The 23,049-nt window shown below is 40.6% G+C and overlaps 1 protein-coding gene across 6 annotated transcripts in view; it reads right to left on the bottom strand.

The window, feature by feature from the left end:
* The window catches only part of Mast2 (microtubule associated serine/threonine kinase 2), a 120,351-nt gene that overhangs the window by 21,551 nt on the left and 75,751 nt on the right, over positions 1-23,049 (bottom strand). For 4 of the 6 annotated variants that reach the window (XM_057783551.1, XM_057783552.1, XM_057783550.1 and 1 more), the window contains 5 exons: positions 20,414-20,505; positions 7,000-7,075; positions 5,594-5,614; positions 3,204-3,282; positions 614-768 (listed from right to left, as the gene is read on the bottom strand). In XM_057783551.1, coding sequence (XP_057639534.1) covers positions 614-768; positions 3,204-3,282; positions 5,594-5,614; positions 7,000-7,075; positions 20,414-20,505 — 423 coding nt within the window. The remainder of the gene's footprint in view (positions 1-613; positions 769-3,203; positions 3,283-5,593; positions 5,615-6,999; positions 7,076-20,413; positions 20,506-23,049) is intronic. The other 2 variants (XM_057783554.1, XM_057783553.1) reach the window with 1 other exon arrangement.

Genomic DNA, 23,049 nt, shown 5'->3' with positions numbered 1-23,049 from the left:
AATCAGGAAAATCCCTGGGATCCACACTCTCATTGTATTCTTGATCTTTTACATTTACACCCCAGTCACATTTTCAATCTGTGAGTCTGAATTATGTCTTTGTGACCTAGGCAATGATTCCCTGTCACTTGCAGTATCAACGTTACCTGATGGGATTCTTCCTGGGAGGTACAGTTCCTCTGGAATTCCAACCTGTGCTTCAGTGAATTCATCATTTTCCAGGAACCCAAGAAAACCTGAACTTAATGATTAAAAGCCACGCTCATTTTCTGGTATCATGATCCTCCTTTGCTGAATGTAGTTTGGAGGGTAAAAAGAGAGCCAGCTACCTTGTACTTGACACCAAAGTAATTGAGTGTTACTGTACTTGACTCACTAAAGTTTTGACTGTGTCTGACCAGAGTCTGCAAGCTATGGCTTGTGATCTTTTTGTAAATAAAGCTTTAAGGAAGCAACCCGAGGAACTTACCTGTACTGAACAGTTTGGTAGACATGAGCTGACTGCAGAGCCTAAGGCGTTTACCATCATGGCTCTTTGTGGGATACATGCGCTGAACTCTGCACCATGCAGGAGCCTATAGGGACTAGGGCAGTAGGGAAGAGTAGCCCTTACCTGAGGCTGCGGGAGCGGGGCCGCATAGCTGGAGACTGCCGTCCCTCCTCATCTGGTACACTCTCTGTGCTAAAATGCTTTGTCAGAAAGTGCAGCTCATCAGCTGTAGGCTGGAAAGGCAACTGGTGAAGCTTTTCTTGTGAGGAGCATGATGACTAGAAATATAAGCAAACCCCACCAACATTAAGGACACATGAAAGGGATCTGGAGAAACAGTTCAGTATTTAAGAATGCTTGTGGCACTATACTATGGTCCAGGGGTCAGATCTCAGCAGCAATGCAACAAATTGGGTAAGTAAAAAGCAGATTTTTCTATATGAAACTCTTTGCCTTAAAGAAAGTTTCTAGCTAGTTTGAATAGTAATTAACCAATCACACTTTCTGCTCCATAAATATTATAGGTTAACAAAGGTACCCCTTGTTTTCCCTTTCATAACCCTGACCTTGGGGACAGCAGCAATGCTTCCTGTAGTTGCTTGTTATTCAGAGGAGAAATAGTCCTGCTAAGGTTAGGAAGACTGTACTGTGGTAGGATGCCAGGGACACTACAAGTCAAGGTAATCCAGCGGGAAAGAAATCTGCTTTTGGATCTAGACTTAAACATTGAACTTAGTATGAAAAAAAATCTCAAGCTCTCAACACGGCTTAATACTTAAGAATTTCTGACAAGGGCCCACCATTTACATCAGACCATCTGAGGGAACAAGCCTGTGCTATGGTGGGAATTCCACTCTGCAGCAAATCACAAAATTCCAGGACTCCAGAGCTCTTTCTTTACTCAGCAAGACTGGCCCAGAGAACAGGGAAGTCAGACCTTACTGGTCCCATTTTCACATACCAATCAATCAAGGGCTTGGGGTTCAAGCACCTGAATCTATTTAGTGTTCAAGCTTCAGTACCAACTGAGGAAACTACAGCTGTAGGGTCATCCAGTGATAAATGAGCTCTGTCTGGGCCAATAGCACAAGCCTCTCATGAAATGTTATAATGCATGAAGCTTAAAAAAAAATACTAATTTTGTGTGTATACCTGTGTGTGTGTGCTCATATATGCATGAGCTCAGAAGGGGGTGTTGGATCCCCTGGAAACTGAAATTACAGGCAGTTTTGAACTGCCATGTTGGCTCTGAAAACTGAATCCAGATCCTGTGCAAGAACATGACTGAGCCATCTCTTTATCCCCTCATGCATGGAATTGTAAATAGTGTGGTTTTCATAGAGTTTTAATTTGTATCTAAGTTGCAAATATAATACCCACTCAGCTGCATCTAATAAGAATCTAGTGGGCAATACATGTAATAGCACACAAAAGTGGTATTTTCAATTATTTCAATAGCTGAATGTGGTGGTACATGTTTGCAATTGTAGCACTCAGGAGGCTGAAAACTTGGAGCCAGCCTAGACTACATGGTGAGATTGAGATGCTATCTCAAAGTGTATGTATGTGTGTGTGTTTGGGGTGGTAAGTATCCTAATAAACTGGAGTAGTAGGTTGATCTATTAAAGTTGAACGAACAGAAATACTTATGTGCTACATATATACACAAAGACACATAAATAAGACTCTCCCTTAGGGTTTACAAAATAATGTTTGAGCAAAATATTATGAAAAGTGGTGGTTTTTTTTTTTGTTTTTGTGGTTTTTTTTTTTTTGGTTTTTTGAGACAGGGTTTCTCTGTGGTTTTGGAGCCTGTCCTGGAACTAGCTCTTGTAGAACAGGCTGGTCTCGAATTCACAGAGATCCGCCTGCCTCTGCCTCCCGAGTGCTGGGATTAAAGGCGTGCGCTTCCACCGCCCGGCAAAAGTGGTGTTTATTAGGGAAAAAAATCTTAAGCTTAACTACCAAAGACCAATAAGAGCTCTGGATTAATAGTGACTTATAGGTCAATGGAAGAACTATGTACTTTTTCTTGCTTGTGATTCATGACTATAGATAAACCAAGCAGAGAAGACCTAAAGACTGATAGAAAAAACAGGGCTGGGGTCATCAAGTTTACGCTCTGCAAATCCTAAAACACCATGTGGTGCTTTGCCGACAAAATCTGTCAGCTTTGTCGTTCCAGTTGCTCCAAGAGGAAGATGCATTTCAGGATCAGCTGTACATACAATAAGCATACTGGAGGGGTCTACTGTCTAAAATCTGAAACTCTTTAGAGACAGGTCCAGCTTTTTGTTGACATAACAAACTGAGATAACAAATAACCTTCTTGAAAGGTTTTAACAATGAATGATAAAGGCTAGTAAGCCTTGGGGGAAATGGGAAGAATAAGATTCTTGATTGTAATCCTAGAAGTAAGATGGGGAGAGGCCTGGGAACCATGATTAGTAGCTCCCACAACTGACCTCATGGCAGAGAGAGCTCTTCTCTGAGTGCACTAGGGAGAGAACTGGCTAATCCTTCCAAAGGCCTTATATTTAACTATGGCTGTGAAAGTTACCAGGGCTCTTTCCCTCAAAACATCCTCTCTTATCCTCAAGAAAATCTTGCTGAGTTTAGAAGAAAAGCTGAGTATATTTTTGCAGGACTAGATGGACCTATAAGGAATTATTTCCAGAGTGAAGAAGGTATGGTTATTGCTCTGGCTACTTACTGAAACAGTGGAGCTAGGAGTATTGGTTCCATATCCCGAAGAAGGCAGAGAGGCCAAAGACCAGCGCCGTCCATCAGTCCTACATAAAAAAACAAACAAACAGGGTTGGAGAGATGGCTCAGTGGTTAAGAGCATTGCCTGCTCTTCCAAAGGTCCTGAGTTCAATTCCCGGCAACCACATGGTGGCTCACAACCATCTGTAATGAGGTCTGGTGCCCTCTTCTGGCCTGCTGACATACACACAGACAGAATATTGTATGCATAATAAATAAATAAATATTAAAAAAAAAAAAAAAGAACCATAATGTACTCAACCATCTTGTCAGCCCTAAAATATTCTTTCTTTGGAGCTTGGTGGCATATCCTTCCTAAGTTGAAGCTAAATAAAAACATCTTTGCTACTATGCACTGGATATTTTTTAATTTTATTCATTTTTATGTGTATAGATGTTTTGCCTGTGTGTATGTCAGTAAACTATATTTGTGTGGTCCCCATGAAGACCGGAAGAGGGCTTCAGCTAACCTGGGCCTGGAATTACTAAGGTTGAGAGAAAACCATGTGGGTATTTCTAGATCTTCAGGAAGGGCAGCTAGTGCCATTAACCACTAAGACATTCCTCCAGCCCTGACTTACAGATTTTTTTTTTTTTTTTTGATTTTTTGAGACAGGGTTTCTCCGTAGCTTTTGGTTCCTGTCCTGGAACTAGCTCTTGTAGACCAGGCTGGCCTCGAACTCACAGAGATTCGCCTGCCTCTGCCTCCCGAGTGCTGGGATTAAAGGTGTACGCCACAACCGCTCGGCTCTTACTTACAGAATTTTAAAACATCAACAGAGGATCTTTAGAAGTTAAGCTCCGATTACAATTTGCATAGATTTGTCTATTTGTTCAAGGTCTCTGTTATAGCAGAGGATAGATTAAAAAAGAGGAAAACAGAAAGAAATATTGGCAGAACTTTTCTTTTTTAGTTTTTCGACACAGGGTTTCTCTGTAGCTCTGGAGTCTGACCTGGAACTAGCTCTGTAGACCAGGCTGGCCTTGAACTCACAGAGATCCGCCTGCCTCTGCCTGCTGAGTGCTGGAATTAAAGGCATGCGCCACTACCACCCAGTGAGCTTTTCTTTTTCAAGTACTCCTCCAAATTCTCACCAATATTATTTAGCTTTCTTTTTTTTAAGGGCGGGGTGGGTTGGGGGGGCAGATGCGCGCGCACACATCCGCCCGCCCACCCGCCTCATTATTTAGCTTTTCTATCATGATTTGTAAAGGGAAAAGTTGGAGGTTCATGCCACATGCACAGGATTCAAATTTCATGCTACTCAGACAGATAGCTCATGGAAATTAGAATTCTGCTGGAACTCAGTCTCTGAGGCAAAACAGTGTCCAGAAAGGTGATAAACATGATATTCGGGGGCTGGAGAGATGGCTCAGTGGTTAAGAGCATTGCTTACTCTTCCAAAGGTCCTGAGTTCAATTCCCAGCAACCACATGGTGGCTCACAACCATCTGTAATGAGATCTGGTGCCATCTTCTGCCTGCAGGCATACACACAGACAGAATATTGTATACATAATAAATAAATATTTTAAAAAAAAACATGATATTCTTTCTTACTTCTTTGATGGGTCCTGGGTGGTCTATAAGAAAGCCAATCAAGTTCAGGGGAAAAAAAAAGAACTCGACAAAGATTAGTCAAGTATAACTCAAGGACAGATTTCCTGTGACCTTGTCATTAGTTTTTTCACAGGTGATTTTCGATCCTTTATTAGATTAGCAGTTCTCAACCTGTGAATTCCAACTCCTTTGGAAGTTGAAAAATACCCTTCACAGGGGTCACCTAAGACCACTGGAAACACAAATATATACATTATGATTCCTAACAGTATCAAAATTACAGTTATAAAGTAACAATGAAAATAATTTTATGGTTTGGGGTCATCACAACATGCAGAACTGTATTAAAGGGAAGGTTAAGAACCACTGCTCTACAGAAAAAGGAAACCACTTGCAAGACAGCTTCTACTCTATATATACTAAAGAGCAGGGACCAAAGTCAGTATTAGATGTGACCACTGGATGTCTGCTTCCCCTGCTCATTTCACGGGAAGTCTGAGGAAGTGAGAATGAAGGTGACTTGTTCCTAGACTTGAAAGTTTGGAAATTATTCAGCAAATTTTGCCTCCAACTATGAGCCTTCTGAGTCTTGAGTTACAACAGGTAGCACTGAAATCCCATATGGCCTCTTTACCAGAAAGGCTTAATGTTCACAACCACATTCAGAAAAGAAATCATCACAACCAGTTCCCCCACCAAACACAGAAATCACAAGCTACACTGACTGGCCATGCACAGCAGTAGCCCATCCCATGATCCCATCATACCCGTTATTACCTGTCTGCTCTGTGGCCATGGCTGTAGTGAAAAGATGTACACATGTGTATTTTATGGATATTAAACAAGTCCTCTACCAACTGAGCTACAGCCTCAGTTCTCTGCTACACCTTTTAGGAAAGTAACCCTCCTCCCCCATCAACACACCCGAGACAAGGTTTCGCTGTGTACCCCTGGCTACCCTGGAACTCAAATCTGTAGACTAGGCTAGCTTTGAATTCTCCTGAGTGCTGGGATTAAAGACATGCACCACTGCCTCCTTGCTGATGTGTGTGCTTGCCAAATGGCCAAGTCCTTGAACTGATAGTTATCAGCCATCAAAACTCCTTGCTTTTTGTCCTCATTCAAGATTATAATTATATAGTTCAAGTTGATTTCAAAGTGACTGTGTATTTGCAGAACAGAAAAAGATTAATTCTACACATTCCTAAAAACAAGGCACTGAGCCCTATGAATATATTCCGTATCATTCATTAAACCTTAATTGAGTTAGCCTCAGATAGATAAGAAAATGTGCTCCGATCACAGGAAGAATCCAAAGTAACATTCTTACCTTGTATCTCCATCTAGTTCCAAGAAGCTACAAGGACCTGACATACCTTTCTTCTCAGCTTTGTTGTTTTTATTCTTGTTTTTTTTTTTTTTTTAAAAAAAATCAGGGTCTCATATGTAGCCCCGGCTGGCTTAGAACTCACTACACAGAGGATACAGGCTGTCTTATAAAGTGATCTACCTTGTCTCTGCCTTCCAAATGTAAGGTTTATAAATCTCAGCTTTGATCTGGGAGCTCAAGTGTGGGTACAGAAAGATTATAGGTTTACTTATCATCTGAGTTTGGAAGGATTTGATACATCCCATTTCTCTCTTGTTTGCAAGTGATAGAGTATTGTCTCTGGCCTCTCCTAGCAACTCTGACAGCTTCACCCATTGTTAGACCACATTAAGTGGCCTCTGGAGAAATCTAAGCTAACAGAGTCTCTTCAGACCTTTTGCTAAGACTCTATATACACGTGGTTTCTTTTCAGAACGTATTCTAAGATTCTCTCTTAGCCAAAGTTCAAGTTTGTGGGATTTTTGGTTTAAATTAGGGGGTTTGTTTGCTTGTTTGGTTTTGAGTTGTTCTTAGAGTTAGTCTTTAGTTTTAAATGGGAAAGTCCATTAAAAAATAATAAAGCTCCAGCTTTGGACGTAAGAGCATTTCTACTTTAAAGACTACTTCCTTGATTAGTAGTGGTGGTGACGCCTTTAACTCCAGCACTCAGGAGGCAGGCAGTTCTCTGAGTTGAAGACTAGCTTGCTCTATAGAACAAGTTCCAGGACAACCAGGACTACACAGAGAAACAAACAAACAAACAAACAAAAAAGCAGCACATATGCCAATCAGAGGAGGTTCTCAAGCAACTTACCTACGGGCAGGAAGAAAGGAAAAATGAGCAGGAGCATTTGGAGAGAAATTTCGGGGGCTGTCCAAGGGACTGTTACCTGTGGTGGAAAAAGAAAAAGAAACCCCTGTGAGGCTTGCTCTGTGGGTGAGAGGTGAGGGTGGGGTGTAACTGGTGTAATTTTCAGATAAGAAATCTTCCTCTTATATTAAGTTAGTGTATCTAATTATTTTCTCATCATCAGTTTATGACTCTTTATAAAAGCTTGATGGGCCAGAGATTTTTTCTCTTGCTCTCAAGATGCCTGTGACAACCTATATCTCTCTGACACCCATTTTAGATGCAGCAGCAATTTATATACTTCCTGTCCTCCCAGGGAAAGGTTAATTTACAGTATTTCAAAAGTTTAAATATCTTTGTAAAGACAACAGGATGCTTAATCTAAATGTTACTTGCACATGTATCTTTGAACACTGCATCCAAGCGGCTAAGCAGAAATGTACACACTTTAAGGGAAAACAGAAGTTCTCTGGAAGGAATTCAGGATAGAAGCATACCAATAAAATGTCTTGGAAATCCAAACGCTGAGGTCTGAAAAGCATAGTCAACCTTCTCAATTACCATTTACTCAATTAATTTTCATGTGGATCTGTTAACTTCATACTAATAAACTCAGAACCTTTGAACAAAGTAATGTGTTTTCCTTTTATGCTAGTACTGGCATTTTGAGACAGAAGCCCAGGTTGTCTTTGAACTCTCAGTCCTTTTGCATCAGCCTGAGATTTACTCACAACTTGACATTTTGATTTTTGAAGTGAAGTGTGTGTGTCTTACTAAGATATCTAAAATGGCCTAAAACTCTTGAGCTTCAGTGATCCTCCTGCCATAGCCTTCCAAGTAGCTGAGACTATGGGCTGCTAATGAGTCAGGTAAAATAAGCAAATGTCAGATGATGCCAAGAAATAAAGAGAATCTAACCACATTACAAATGCATAAAGCACCAGGTGGTGGTGGCACATACCTTTAATCTCAGCACTTGGGAGGCAAAGACAGTTGGATTTCTGGGTCTGAGGTCAGCCTGGTGTACAGTGTGTTTCCAGACAGCCAAGGCTTTGACAGTGAAACCCTGTCTTGAAATCACCTCTTTGCCCAACCCCCCCCCCGAAAAAAAAACACCAAGCCCACCAACCCCCCCCCAAATCAACAACAACAACAACAACAAAAACCCCAAACAAAACAAATGCATAAAGGAATGTCATTGAAGGAGTGAAGGAAAAACTGTTGACATAAGAAACTTTAGAAATGGAATATATATGACTAAAGGCAAAGGGAACAACAAAAGGAAGTTCTGAATTTCAGTGACAAAAGTTGCTTCCTACAGGAAACAGATGAACAATTCTGGCATTACCACGTGTGTGTACTGTAAACGAATAATTAAATATGTGGATGGCAGATGGTAGGAGCTAGGTTTCTCACTGTTGGAAAGGAAATCTATAGATCAGCAGAGAGAGCAAATGGGAGTGATCCATCATATCATAGTGGATTAGAGTTGGAAATATCAGAAAGAACTCATGTGTCGAATAAATACAGATGTCTGCTTAGGACTATTTACAGATGTGCACACAGGTCAGTGCACAGAACAAAGCTATATCCAACCCGCCAGCTAAGAATGCCTAAAAGACGGGCCGGGCCGTGGTGACGCACGCCTTTAATCCCGGCACTCGGGAGGCAGAGGCAGGCGGATCTCTGTGAGTTCGAGGCCAGCCCGGTCTACAAGAGCTAGTTCCAGGACAGGAACCAAAAAGCTACGAAGAAACCCTGTCTCGAAAAATAAAAAAAAAAAAGAAAGACGGCACTGGCAGCAAAGCTGTCACACAGGTCTTCGCTTCTATACTACCCTCCCCTCTAAAATGAATTTAAGTTTCTTGAAGAAATAGCTGACTCTAAGACTGAGATAAGAAACACAGATGAGCAGGGAGTGTTTCATAGTGTTAGAAGGCAAGGAAGTCACAAATCAACTACAAAGTGAAATCAGAAACAAAACAGCACCATTGGGAGTGTTTCATAGGAGAACAGGAACCAAATGAAGGGACTTCTTTTCAATGGCCATAGTAGAACAACTTAAACAGATATAAATAGGATTCAGACTAAAAGATGAATACCTACTAGTCCATACTGCTCAAATAAATTAACAAATGAGATAAAAAAGTATAGACAACTTAAATAACACTAACAAACAATTTCACCCAATTGACATAGAACATTACAACAGTATAATACAATCTTTTCATGACAGAAAAATATCAGTCTTAACTAAGTTTTTTTTCTTTCTTCCTCCTTTCCTTCCCTCCCTCCTTCCCTTCCTCCCTCCCTCCTTCCCTCCCTCTCTTATGTACACAGTGTTCAGCCTCCATGTATGCCTGCAGGCCAGAAGAGGGCACCAGATCTCATTACAGATGGTTGTGAACCACCATGTGGTTGCTGGGAATTGAACTCAGGACCTCCGGAAAAGCAGTCAGTGCTTTTAGCCTCTGAGTCATCTCTCCAGCCCCCTTAACTAAGTTTCTACTGCTGTAAAAAGACACCATGACCATGGCAACTCTTATAAGGAAGACATTTAAATCAGAGGGCTGGATTACAGTTTCAGAGAATCAGTCCATTATCATTATTACGGGAGCATGGCAGTAAGCAGGCAGGTGTGGTGCTGGATGAACAGCTGAGAGTCCTACATTTTGCAGGCAACAGGAAGTTGAATGACAGTCACACTGAGGAAAGCTTAAGCAGAAGAGACCTCAAAGCCCTCCCCCACAGTGACCCATGTCCTCCAACAAGGCCATACCCACTCCAACAAAGCCACACCACCTGGTAGTGCCACTACTCCCTGTGAGATTATGGGGGCCAATTACATCCAAACCACCACAATCATATTCAGAGTCATAATAAAATGCAATATATTTAAAGGATTCAAATGCTATAAAATATTTTTTTTTTTTTTTGCTCACAATAAAATTTACAATGTTGGGGTTTTTTTGTTTTGTTTTTTTGAGACAGGGTTTCTCTGTAGCTTTGGAGCCTGTCCTGGAACTAGCTCTTGTAGACCAGGCTGGCTTCGAATTCACAAAGATCCTCCTGCCTCTGCCTCCTGAGTGCTGGGATTAAATGCATGCGCCACCACCGCCCAGCTGAAATTTATAATGTTAAGTTAGTAAAAGAAACAATAAGAAATCTTTGGAATTTTTTTTTTGGTTTTTCGAGACAGGGTTTCTCTGTGGTTTTGGAGCCTGTCCTGGAACTAGCTCTTGTAGACCAGGCTGGTCTCGAACTCACAGAGATCCGCCTGCCTCTGCCTACCGAGTGCTGGGATTAAAGGCGTGCGCCACCACCGCCCGGCTGGAATTTGTTTTTAATTAATATATGGGAGGCTATAGTGTGTATATTGTGCTTGTATGGGAGGCCTGTGAAAGTTTAGAAAAAAAAAAGGCTTTTGTAAAGCAAGGAGATACAATGATGGGTTCCTTACAGCCTGGTGGTCTAGGACTATAAATCTGGGCCTGTGCTGCTGCTGGGGCCCAAGTCGGGGTTCATGACTCTGAGGCAGCTGCAGTTTCTGTTGATATCCCAGGCTCCTGATACCACTGAAGGACAAGAGAATGTAGCTGCACAGAGCTGGCCCCAATCCTCACTGTCTGAAGCACTCAGGAGGAAAGCATCCTACACCTCACCTGGGCACCACAATAGAGCTGACCGTGTTCACAGAGCATGGGTGAGTTGGCCCTGAGACTGTGAGAAGGGAAGGGTAGGTTGCACTCCTCTTGTCTGTTATGTGGTGACATGGGTGAAAGAGATATCCTTCTCCCCTTGTCCCTGGACACCTGCAGGAGGTGGGGGGACCTGACTCAACTCCTCACCAGCTGCAGCGCTCAGGAGAATGGAATGGGCCTGGGCCTCAACTGGGCAGCACAGTAGAGTTGACCCTGTAGACAGGAGCACTGGTGAACCAGCCCTGATAGTATGAGAGGGGCAGAGCTAGTACCTCCTCCTTCATCTGTGATGTGGTGGTGGGGGCAAGGGATAGATGCCTCCCTCCCCTCCTGCTGCCTCTAGCTGCTGAGGGAGTTGACCCTCCCCCTTTACTAGCAGCAACACTTGTCTTTCATTTAATGAAGACAGGACAGCACAGTTGATCCTGTTAATGGGAAGGGTTAACCCACAAGTGAGCCAGTGGGAGAAAATAAGCATGGGAAATCTGGCCCCACCTCTCAAATGCCATATGGTGGCATGGGTAGGGGAGAGATGGAGATGCCCCCTCCCCGCACCTCTACAGTGAAGGCAGATGGGAGAGCTGGCCCTGAGGTCACAAGAATGGGAGATCTGTCCCTGTCCTTTACCAGCTGCAACACTAGGGAGAGTGGCTCCTGTATCTTGCCTGGGCAACACAGGAGAGCTGGTCCAGAAGGAGTAGGTGTGGAACAGTCAACCCTGAGGGCATGAAAGCAGGAGAACTGGTCCCACCCCTTGCTCATCACTGCAAGGGGTGAACTAGCCAGGGCAGTGCTGGAGAGCCCACCCTGGTGGTGAAGTGGGGTGGGGAGGATGGCTAACCCTGCAAATAACCAGGCCCACAACAAGGTTATAAGTTGACCTACCCCAGCATCCATCCCATCAATGACCTGTTGAAGCAAGGGAATGGACCAGTTCCACAGAGACAAAGCTGCAGGATCTCCAGAACACAAAGCAAAAACAGGATATCCACCAGTATTTTTTTTTTCCTTCGAGACAGGGTTTCTCTGTGGTTTTGGAGCCTGTCCTGGAACTAGCTCTTGTAGACCAGGCTGGTCTCGAACTCACAGAGATCCGCCTGCCTCTGCCTCCCAAGTGCTGGGATTAAAGGTGTGCGCCACCACCGCCCGGCATCCACCAGTATTGATAGTGCAACAGAAACAAAAGGCCTCAAACCAGACCAACAACTCTTGATAACAAACTCTTGAATGTAGAGATACATGGAGAGAAGGGTTTATGGTGTGGCTCACTATGTGACAGTACTGCTGTGGGACAATGCTCGCAGTCAACACACTACAGCTTCCACAATGAAATTTTTCCTTTTTATTTCTTCTTTTCTCTTAAATTTTATTTTGTGGGGGAGGTTGCAAGGTCAGAGGGCAGATACAAAAGAATGGGAATGATGTGAAAGAAACAAACAGAAAGTTTAATAAAAAGATTTTTTAAAAATATTTATTTATTATGTATACAATATTCTGTTTGTGTGCATGCCTGCAGGCCAGAAGAGGGCACCAGACCCCATTACAGATGGTTGTGAGCCACCATGTGGTGGCTGGGAATTGAACTCAGGACCGCTATTAACCACTGAGCCATCTCTCCAGTCCCATTTAATAAAAATTTAATAAAAGTTATTTTAAAAATATTTTTAAAGTTTAATTAAAATGATCTCTTTTACAACTCTGCCTGTTACAGTAGTTATTCTTTAATCCCCTTTACCTTTGGCAACCAGGAGGCTCCTTTCTGTTCCTAAGGAATGCCTATTCTGGACATGTCATGGAAACAGAATTATATAAGAAGTGACCTTTTAGCCGAGTGGTGTTGGCGCACACCTTTAATCCCAGCACTCGGGAGGCAGAGACAGGCGGATCTCTGTGAGTTCGAGGCCAGCCTGGTCTACAGAGCTAGTTCCAGGACAGGAACCAAAAGCTACGGAGAAACCCTGTCTCGAAAATTAAAAAAAAAAGAAGTGACCTTTTGTGTTCTAGTTTGTTCATTTTCTTCAACTTTATGTAAAAAGCGACAACCTTTATGCAAAATGGTTCTACAAATTTATACTCCCGCTACCAGGACAATGTCCGGTCCGTGTCTCTCTCTCTCTCTCTCTCTCTCTCTCTCTCTCTCTCTCTCTCTCTCTCTCTCTCTCTCTCTCACACACACACACACACATCCTTAGCTGTCTGTCTGTCTGTCTGTCTGTCTGTCTGTCTCTCTCTCTCTCTCTCACACACACACACACACACATCCTTGATCACTTATTAAGTCATTATTGGTGGTCACAGAGGAAAATAACCTTGTAACTTTATTTTAATTTCACAATTACTAATGAAATTAATGCACATTTTTATATATGACTTTAGCTATTTTTCAACCATGCTATTTACAAGGGTTCTAGATCTAGCACCCTTTGCCATGCATGTCATAATTACCTTCTATTTCATGGCTTGTCTTTTCACTCTCTTTGGAGTTTGTTGTTGTTGTTGTTTTGTTTTTTCAATTTCTTTTTGAGACAGGGATTCTCTTCGTAGCTCTTGGGGTATCTTTTAATAACTAGAAATTCTTAATTTTCAAGTAGTCAAATTACTTTACAAGTAACTTCTGTCATAATTCAAGTGTCTATGTGGACTCTAGAAAAAGAGTCCTGAATCTCTTCTTCCTGATATTGATTCCTTGTCTCAATTAATGGCATCTTTACCCATTAATTACCTAAGCAGGAAATATGGAGGCACTGCACACAGTTGATCTGGCCACTTACATTTTCTATGTTCATGTATTTCTCCATTGCTAATAACCTCTTAGACCTTGACAATGATAACGGCCTCTTCAGCTGTGGCCCTCCTTTTAGTAACTTTGAATTTTTTTTTTTTTTTTTAACTTTAAGGGCTTTAGATCCCCTGGAACTAGAGCTACAGATGGTTCTAAGTTACCTTGTGTGTGCTAGGAATCAAGCCCAGGTCTTCGGAAAAGCAGCCAGTGCTTTTATCCACTTAGCCACCACCCCAACCCCAACTTTGATATTTTTAATCAGATAATTATATATACTCATGGCAAAAAGGTAGTGCAAGCTGAAAAGAAGCAACAGCTCTCCTTTAACAACAACAAAAAATTTGTATCTATGTGCACACATCCCCAGTGGCCACAAGAGGGCACTGGCTCCTCTGAAACTGGAATTAGGGGCATTTGTGAGTCAGTCAGCAGGGGTGGTAAGATCTGAACTCCAGTTCACAGGGATTAAACAGCAATGGCTCTTAACCCATCTCTCTAAGGCCTCAAAATCTTTTTTCTGCTGTGGTTAAGTGCTCACTTTAAGAATACTGTGGTCCTAATTTTTCTAGACTTTTATCTACATTCCTATTAAATCTATTTTCTATATTGTTCTAGAAAGAAATTTAAGTATGTAAACTTTTAAACTTTTAGATTAAGAAACAACCTTTGGAAAATTTCATAAACTCTCCTTCCAGGAAAATGAAGAAGTTATATGTGTAAAACTGGCAATACAACTTTTTTTTTTTTTCTTTTCTTTTCAAGACAGGGTTTCTCTGTGGTTTTGGAGCCTGTCCTGGAACTAGCTCTTGTAGACCAGACTGAGATCCACCTGCCTCTGCCTCCCAAGTGCTGGGATTAAAGGCGTGCACCACCATCGCCCGGCCTGGCAATACAACTTTAGGAGACTGACAGACCTCATAAAAACGTTCACAGTCCACAGATCTTAGGTAAAAGAAATAAATGCCACAAGATATTAATTAAAAGAAATAAATGCCAAGAGATATTAATATCTTAACTCTTTATACAACTTTTAGCCCTCCCATGACTTGTTTCCTGTCTTCACCAAGTTTGATTAGCATTTTATAATCTGGAAAGACACACCATGAAGGATGCACATTAAATTTCTTAAATACAGCATCCTATTTGATACTTACAGATCTGTTGCCTCTGCTTGTGCTAACTCTGCAAACACCTTATTACATGACTATCTTAGAAGGTATCACCTTGATTTTTGATAGTATGTATACTATAGTCCTTAACATTTCAGGTTGAACCTTGGCTACCAGCTATGGCAGCTTCCTCTGCAGTTCTTTCATACAGCCCTTATGACACTGGACCTAAATATCTTGCTAGCTTTCCATTTCCTTCCAGGTATTCTCCCTCCTTTGTCATAAAAATACCCAGGTCTGAAATTATGCCATCAGCAACTACTCCTTGCTGAAGTCACCTAAGTGTACAGTACATACACCTTTTCACATGCCTTTCACTGTAAATACTTTTACTCCTGAATTCCTAACATTCTCTTTATGATGACTTTTGACAAGTGATTCCAATGTCCTCATAGATAATCTCTCAGTATCCCAGCCTCAGCGAATTTGTAGGGAATGCCACACAATGAGGCTGACCAGTTGTGAACCTTGGTCTTCTGGAAGAGCAGTAAGTTCTCTTATCCACTAAGTCATCTCTGAAGTCCCATTTTTTTCCTCATTTTTAATTCACTTAACAGATAACTGTATGTTCAAAACAATGACAACAATGGTAAACATTGGCTGTCACTTGATAAAATACAGAATTAATTTATAACGCAAGCCCTCTAGGCATGCTTTTGAGGGATTGACTAGGTTAGGTTAATTGAGGTAGGGAGACCCATCCTTAATATAGGCAGGCCCATTTCAGAAGCTTGGATTCTAGACTGCATAAAAAGGAGAAAACAAACTGAGTATAAGCACTCATCACTCTGTCTCCTGATTATAGACAGAACCCAACTATGTTGTTTACAAGAAAGTACCTTTCAATATAAGGAGACACACAGGTTAAAAGAAAGGGAATGGATATATACCACTAAAATACTAATTAAAAATAAAGTAAAAACAAAAAACCTGGCTAGATCTACTCATTTCAAGTATCAGAGACAAAGAGAAGCATTACATAATAATAAAGGATTAATACCTAGAACTTGTTTAAAAAACAACACACAGCAGGATTTTTAAAATAAAGATTTATTACTATTTTATGTGTATGAGTGGTTTTGTCTGCCTGCATGTATGTATGTGTTCCACATGAATGCCTGGTGCCTGATGAAGCCAGAAAAAAAAGATGTTAGATCCCCAAGAACACCTGAAGCCATCGTGGAGAAGAGCACACCAGGGAACCAAATCTGGATGCTTTCAACCACTGAGTCATCTCTCCAGCTCCACTATGCCAAGTCTTAAAACTGTATTTGCCAAACAACAGAGCATCAAAACACATAAGGCAAAAATCAACAGAATCAGGAGTGATATAAGATGACGTAACAGTTAGAAATTTGAATGTCCATCCAACAGAAATGGCGGCCCCAGGAGGCAGAAAACTACTGAAGACTTAGTCACGCTCATCATAGTAAATCACATGAATATAAAATAACCATTTACATACTTTTTCAATGTTCATATGAAACAATGATCAAAAGAGACACCATATTCTTGGTAACAAAAAATACCTCACCAAGCTAAAAAGAACAGAAATTATTTCATATCTTCTTAGAACAAAATGAACTAAGTTAGAAAACAATAAAAGAAATATATCTGGAAAACTCTCCAAGTATCCATTATCTAACCCTCAAAACCCTTCAAAGTATTTTAAACAAAATAAAAATGAAAGCATAGCCGGGCGGTGGTGGCGCACGCCTTTAATCCCAGCACTTGGGAGACAGGTGGATCTCTGTGAGTTCGAGGCCAGCCTGGTCTACAAGAGCTAGCTCCAGGCCAGGCTCCAAAAGTAAATTCAGACATTTCATAAAAAATTATACCCATTCTTCACAAGCTTTCCAGAAGAGAGAAGTGTAAAGAATACACCTCAGTTCATTCTGAAGCCAGCATTTACCAAATACCCAAATTAGGAAAATCACAAAAATGAAAACCACAGACTATTATCTTTCAGGAACAAATGCAAAGTTACCAATAAATTATTAACAACTTGATCTAGCGATGCTTAAAAAGAACTGTACTCCACGACCAAGGAGGACTTAACTCAGGACTGCAAGCTAGTTCAACACTTGAAGAAAATCAACAAAACAGGTATAGTAGCAGAAATGTTCTAGATGGTACTGTAAGTGTGTTTAATGTGTATCATCAGTAATAAATGCAAAACACTGCTTGGGTAGAAATATGACAGATAGGTTTACCAACTGCAACAAATGTACCATACTGATAGGGAATACTGACAATAGAGTCTCTTCGTGTGTGGTGACAGAGAATATGAGTTTTGCTATCAGCCTAAAACTAATCTAATCACTTTAAAGGATCACTTTAAAAAGACTAGGAAGTATAGTATGAAAAGGTCCTAGGTTTGAACCCCAGTGTCTTGTCTGTTTCTCTCTCACACTGCCCCCCAAATAAAACAAAACTAAGAAATGTCCATTTCCAGAAGTTCCTATAAAACCAGTTTTACTAGAATTATACATGTTTATAAGACATTTAATACTATGGGCTAAAGAGATGGCTCAGCAGTTAAGACCTCATTGCGCTCTCCTAGGTCTAGAGTTCAGTTCACAACACTTGACAACTTTTGTAATCAATTACAACTCTAGCCACAGCAGGAATCTGACATCTTGGGCCTCCATGGGCACCTGTACTCACATGTAAATACTTAAACATAATTTAAAATATAAAAGAGATACTTAATACTAAATTTAACTGTAAACAATTTATTCAGTTACTTTCAAATTAACAAATCTTTACTACTCAAAAGAGCAAAGAAAATAGGACTTAGAATTTTTAGATGTATACGATTTGACAATATAACTGATGTCAAGTTGGATCTGCATGGTACAACCAGGGCAGCTTCTCAACAGCTGATTAAGTCTAGTCTATACTCAACCATGGACTGGGCTTTCATGCCAGTTCTTCTATACATTTTCTGACATGGTTTGCAGAAAGATGACGATGCAAACATTTATGAAGTACTAGGCATGTTATAAATACTAAAGTTAAATATAAATATTAAAGTTCACAGACCCAGGAAGGTAGAAAAGACCATGTGATGTCTTTAATAAAAGCCACTTGAGTAAAGAAGATTTAATCCTAAACTGTCAGAAATCTAGAGATAATAAGAGATAATCATCTCAGAGAGCAGCAGCCAGTAGTAATTACTCCCTAGTACTCACGTTCACAGCTACAGTGCCCTGTACAGACCCTGTACAGTTACAGTACAGGGTCCAGATGAGCTAAATTTATTTTTATGTAATGGAAATAAAGGTCAGACATAAGTTGAAATTCTATAAAGTTCTAGGATAGGAGGGCTATTTCAAAACCACTTGAAACAAAACAAACCAGGGACATATATAAGAAAAAACGAAAGCTCTTCTTTATGAATGTCTAATTCCCGGTACACCCTTTATTGTTGGTGGTACCTTTTAAAGTGACAGTTATTCAAATGAGCCCCTTCCCTAAAGATGAAATTTAAATCAAAATCCCTCTCAGGTTATTGACATCTAATCAAACACTCAGTAAATCATGAGCAAAAAGATAAAAGTACAAGACTGTATCAGTCTTAATGAGTTTGATATCCATCTGTTTCACTACTTAATGTCCCCTTTTATTGTTGAAAGAAAAACAAAAGTCAGGCTTAGGATAACAGTACCAAAGGATTAGGAAATCCAGGAAGTGATCTTCGAATGACTTCCTAGCTTGCCTATCATTCTAAGTCTGTTCCATTTCCGTTAACGCTGTGTTAAGAGGTTCTGTTGTAAACACTCCAACAATGAACTGTGGGGTATCAGAGCAATCTTTTCAGCAAAGGTAGGGCTAACCTTCACGGTACAGGCCTAGAATAAAGTACAGGCTAAGTCAAACGAGGTCTTCTGTCCCTCTCCTAGGAAGGGACAACCTGAGTCGGTGCTAACCTAACTGTAAATATATATTTCCCTTAATCAGAAGCAAATAAATCAGCTGTTACACTATGTATAAAAGTTCATATTCTAGATGGATTTGAGACTGACTACACAAAGTCGTTTGAGTCCTAATAGGTAAAATCAATTTTAAAATGAAGCAAAACTCCCTCACATTTTTCTTTCCTTTGAATTTCAACAGGGATAATTAATAGGAATCTCACAAAGCAAGAAAACCCTGTTTGATCTGATTCTTGGGCATGGTAAGTGTGGTTTAACAGTTTTGTCCAAGATCAAAGCATTCTACCTTGCATGAAGCTTCTTAAGCAGGAAGGTAAACAACTCAAAATAGATTCAGGAAGTCCCTAAAACTGACCAGATCCACAGCCCTCCTTGCCAGAGTAAACAATAAAAGCTGAGAGTCCCTCAAACAAAGCTAAGATACAAAAAAGAAATGACTGCCAAACTAATCAAGCTACAAAGAAAACTCTGAGACCAGACCAGCTGTCTAAAAGAAGCAAAAACCCAGCTGAGCTGTCTGGAAGAGGTTTAGAGCAACCTGGACAGCCTGGTGAATTGCCTGCAGGCTGTCCAATGTGCTCTGGGCTGTCACCTGTGCTGGGGTGCAGCAAGAATCATAAAAACCCAGATACAGACATTGGAGTTCAAACTGAAGATCAGAAAAGCAAAGCAGCCAAGCCACTAGAGATCTTATCTCTACCAAGGCTCAGACAAAGGGGAGAACCTGCAATGCTTTCCTCCAACCTCAGACTCCACACTCCACTGAGTTGCTGTCTCTTCCCCTTTATATTCCTCTCTCTGCCCAGCCACATCGCTCCTGTCTCTACCTCCCTAGTGCAGGGATTAAAGGTGTGTGATCCCAAGTGCTGGGAACACATTTGTGTGAGCTCTATTTCTCATTCAGTCAGATTCAATCTTGTGAAGCCCAAGGTGGCCTTGAACTCACAGATATCTGTGTGCCTCGGTTTCCAGTTTCCAGCGTTCTGGGATTAAAAGTGTGTGCCACTACTGCCGGCCTGTATGACTGACTAGTATGGCTGCTTTGCCCTGTGATCTTCAGGCAAGCTTGCTTTATTTATTTATTTATTTATTTATTTATTTATTTATTTAGTATACAATATTCTGTCTGTGTATGCCTGAAGGCCAGAAGAGGGCGCCAGACCTCTTTACAGATGGTTGTGAGCCACCATGTGGTTGCTGGGAATTGAACTCAGGACCTTTGGAAGAGCAGGCAATGCTCTTAACCGCTGAGCCATCTCTCCAGCCCCGCAAGCTTTATTTATTAAAACACAAATAATATAGTGTTGGTGATGCGGCTATCTTTGAGCCATTTCTGCTCCTGTAAGTAACCCCAATACAACTATGTGGGCTTTGGTGGTACTCATACTTTGGTGGTCATAAGATTCCTATCTGTGATAAGTAGATGTTCTGTCTCTCCAGAAAAAAAAAAAAATGTCATACAATAGTAGAACAAAATGCTACTGGATAATCATCATATGCCAAAGATAACTAAAGCCATATGTGGGAGAAAACATTAGAACAGAGGTCATGGATCAAAAGACACAAGTGGCTTTAAGAGATGTGCAAGATCAAAGGAATGTTGCAAGGACAAGGTGACATAATGAGTCAAAAAACCCCTGTACACATTCTCCCACAGAAAGCAGGAAAGTCTATGAACTCTCTATGCATTAGTCAGATAATGCTGAACCCAAAATGTGAGAAATAGGAAAGGAACCTAGTATCTGTGGACGTGTTTTATTAAACTTTTTAAAACCTGTAACAACTTACCTGTGTGGCCATGGAGTGGGGAGTGTGGTCGTGGTAGTGTAGGTGATGTGCTAGAGGTTACAATCAAGCTCTTGCGGTTACTTGTCCGGCAACTGCAATAGAAACAAAATGTCAGCTTTAACTCCGTCCAGGGCCTTGAGTAGTTGGTTATGGAGGCATGTGAGTAGCATGACTCTCTGGGTTGAACAAATTAGTGCTAATCTTCAGTGTTCAGCAATTACTATGTGAAACACTTAGACTTCATAATTCAGTGTGTTCTGCCTTGGAATAACTTTCGCCACTGCCCTGACTTTTGCCTTGATTAGCATTTTTCCAGTGTTAATTAAGTTTGCTTCCTGAGGAAACTGAAGAACATCTCCAAGGGCAACAATCTTGTTCTAAACTGTAAACTTAAATTTAGAAACTAAACACATGTCAAAATATTATTTTATCATGCAGGGTGGTGGTGGCGCACACCTTTAATCCCAGCACTCAGGAGGCAAAGGCAGGTGGATTTCTGTGAGTTCGAGGCCAGCCTGGTCTACAAGAGCTAGCTCCAGGACAGGCTTGAAAGCTACAGAGAAACCCTGTGTCAAAAAAACAAAACAAAACAAAAAATATTTTATCTAGGTTGGTGTAGGGCACTTGTCAAGCACATGAAAGGCCCAGACTTTGAACCTCAGCATAAATTAATAAACAAACAAATACACAAAAGATCCCAGTTTTATTTTGCAAATTCAGTGTTTTGTTATTAAAAAATGAAGGCAATTAATAGTCTGTTATATTATTATTTTTGGAATGGTTAATTGATGAATTACCTAACATCCTCACTTAGGAGTTGGAAATTCAACAAAACAATTTCCTTACAAGCTAATGACAGACATTTCCTATGATCAGAGAGAGACTCATCATGATTAAAAAGCCATTTTAAGCCACATTTGTTAACTAAAAAGAATTTATGATGTATTTGAAAGTCAACCTATATTTTTAATGATACTAGAAAGAAACATTAAAAACACTGAGAAGGAGAACGAAACAAAAAGGCAGTAAGAACTCTGCTTCCCGCGCCAGCCTCAGGCCATCCACCTCCACTCACCAATGGCTGACAGGATCATCAAGTGAGGCAGAGCAAGATCAAGACCAGCATGGTCAACAATAAAGTAATAAACAAAACAACAAGATAAAAATACTGGAAAAAATGAAAGCTGAAGATGGTAAAAATTATGTCATTTAAAAGCAGTCAGCAATATAGATATGTATTGAATAGACTACTTTTTATATACTAGGCACTGTTTCAGGTGCCAGGAAGACAGTAAGGAATGAAGTCTATAACTTATAACTAGAATAAACACACCTATCGAAAAAGAGAAAACAGGAAAAAAGAGAACGAGAAAGAAGTGAAGAAGAGAAAGAAAAAGGAAATGAGATTGTACTGGGAGTGGGAACAGTTGTACACAGGAAAGATTTGACTCCTGAGAGGAAATCCTGAGATCTGAACGTTACGAAAGATAGAGACACAAGATCCCAGAGAATGGTGAGGGTGTAGAAAAAGAAAGTAATTGCTATGCTTAAATACTTTGGATGTCACTTCCAAAAATTAATTCACACATCGCCCTCAAACAGTCAATCCCCTTTCTCTCATATGCCAACTCTGTTTTTTATTGGACAAATGACAGTCAGCAGAAACAGCATGGTTGAGTTTCTTCCTTTGCTGTGCAGAAGCTTTTCAGTTTGGTGGATTCCTATTCCTCATTTTGCTTTTGTAGGCTGAGCTTTTTCTCTAATACCTAAAAAAGCCCACAGGCAGAACTAAGAGGATCACAAGTTATAGGCAACCTGGGCTACATTACAAGGCTCTGGTGAGATGACACAGTGCTTAAGAGCACTTGCTGTCTGTCCTTCCAGAGTTTCTGAGTTCGGTTCCCAGCACTCACATCATGTGGTTCTGAATTGCCTGTAACTCTAACTCCAAATGAAATCCAATGCCTTCTCTGGGGCCCCTGAAGGAACCTGTGCACCTGTGGCATTATAGACATATAAACAAATTTGTGTGTGTGTGTGGGGGGAGGACTTTTATCAAAAATAAATTAAACCAAACACATAAACAATTAATTAAATAAAGCTCCTTAGGTCAAAGGCAAGTGATAACAGATGAAAATGTGGATAACTACAAAAAGAAACCACTAGGAATATACATACATACCAATCTCCTGTTCCTCTTAAAATACTTTTAATGAACATTTTAAAGGAATTTTGATTATCTTGGGATTCATACCATCAGAGGTAGAGAGAAGAAATAGAGGTATGCTGCTTCAAAGCTCTTACATTAAATATGACATAGTATGAGGGTAAACTATGACAAAGTTCACTTTTATTATACTATAAACTAATGCAACATATTGTAAAAAAAAAAAAAGAAAAAAAGAAAAGAAAGAAAGAGAGTTGGATGAGATGCCTCAGTGGGTAAAAGTGCTTGCTGCTATACCTAACAAGATAACCTGAGTTAAACCCTTGGATTTCATAGGCAAAGGAAAAAACTGACTCTTATAAGTTGTCCTCTGACCTCCACATGTATGATGCGACACAAATATGCTGTGCTCACACACAATAGCAAATGCAATTAGAAATATTTTAAATGAAAAAGTTGTCCACAAAGG

This window comes from Chionomys nivalis, chromosome 11, assembly GCF_950005125.1.
Source record: "Chionomys nivalis chromosome 11, mChiNiv1.1, whole genome shotgun sequence".
Lineage (NCBI taxonomy): Eukaryota > Metazoa > Chordata > Mammalia > Rodentia > Cricetidae > Chionomys > Chionomys nivalis.
The sequence above is the reverse complement of the archived record's forward strand: the minus strand, read 5'-3'. Positions and strand labels throughout refer to the sequence as shown.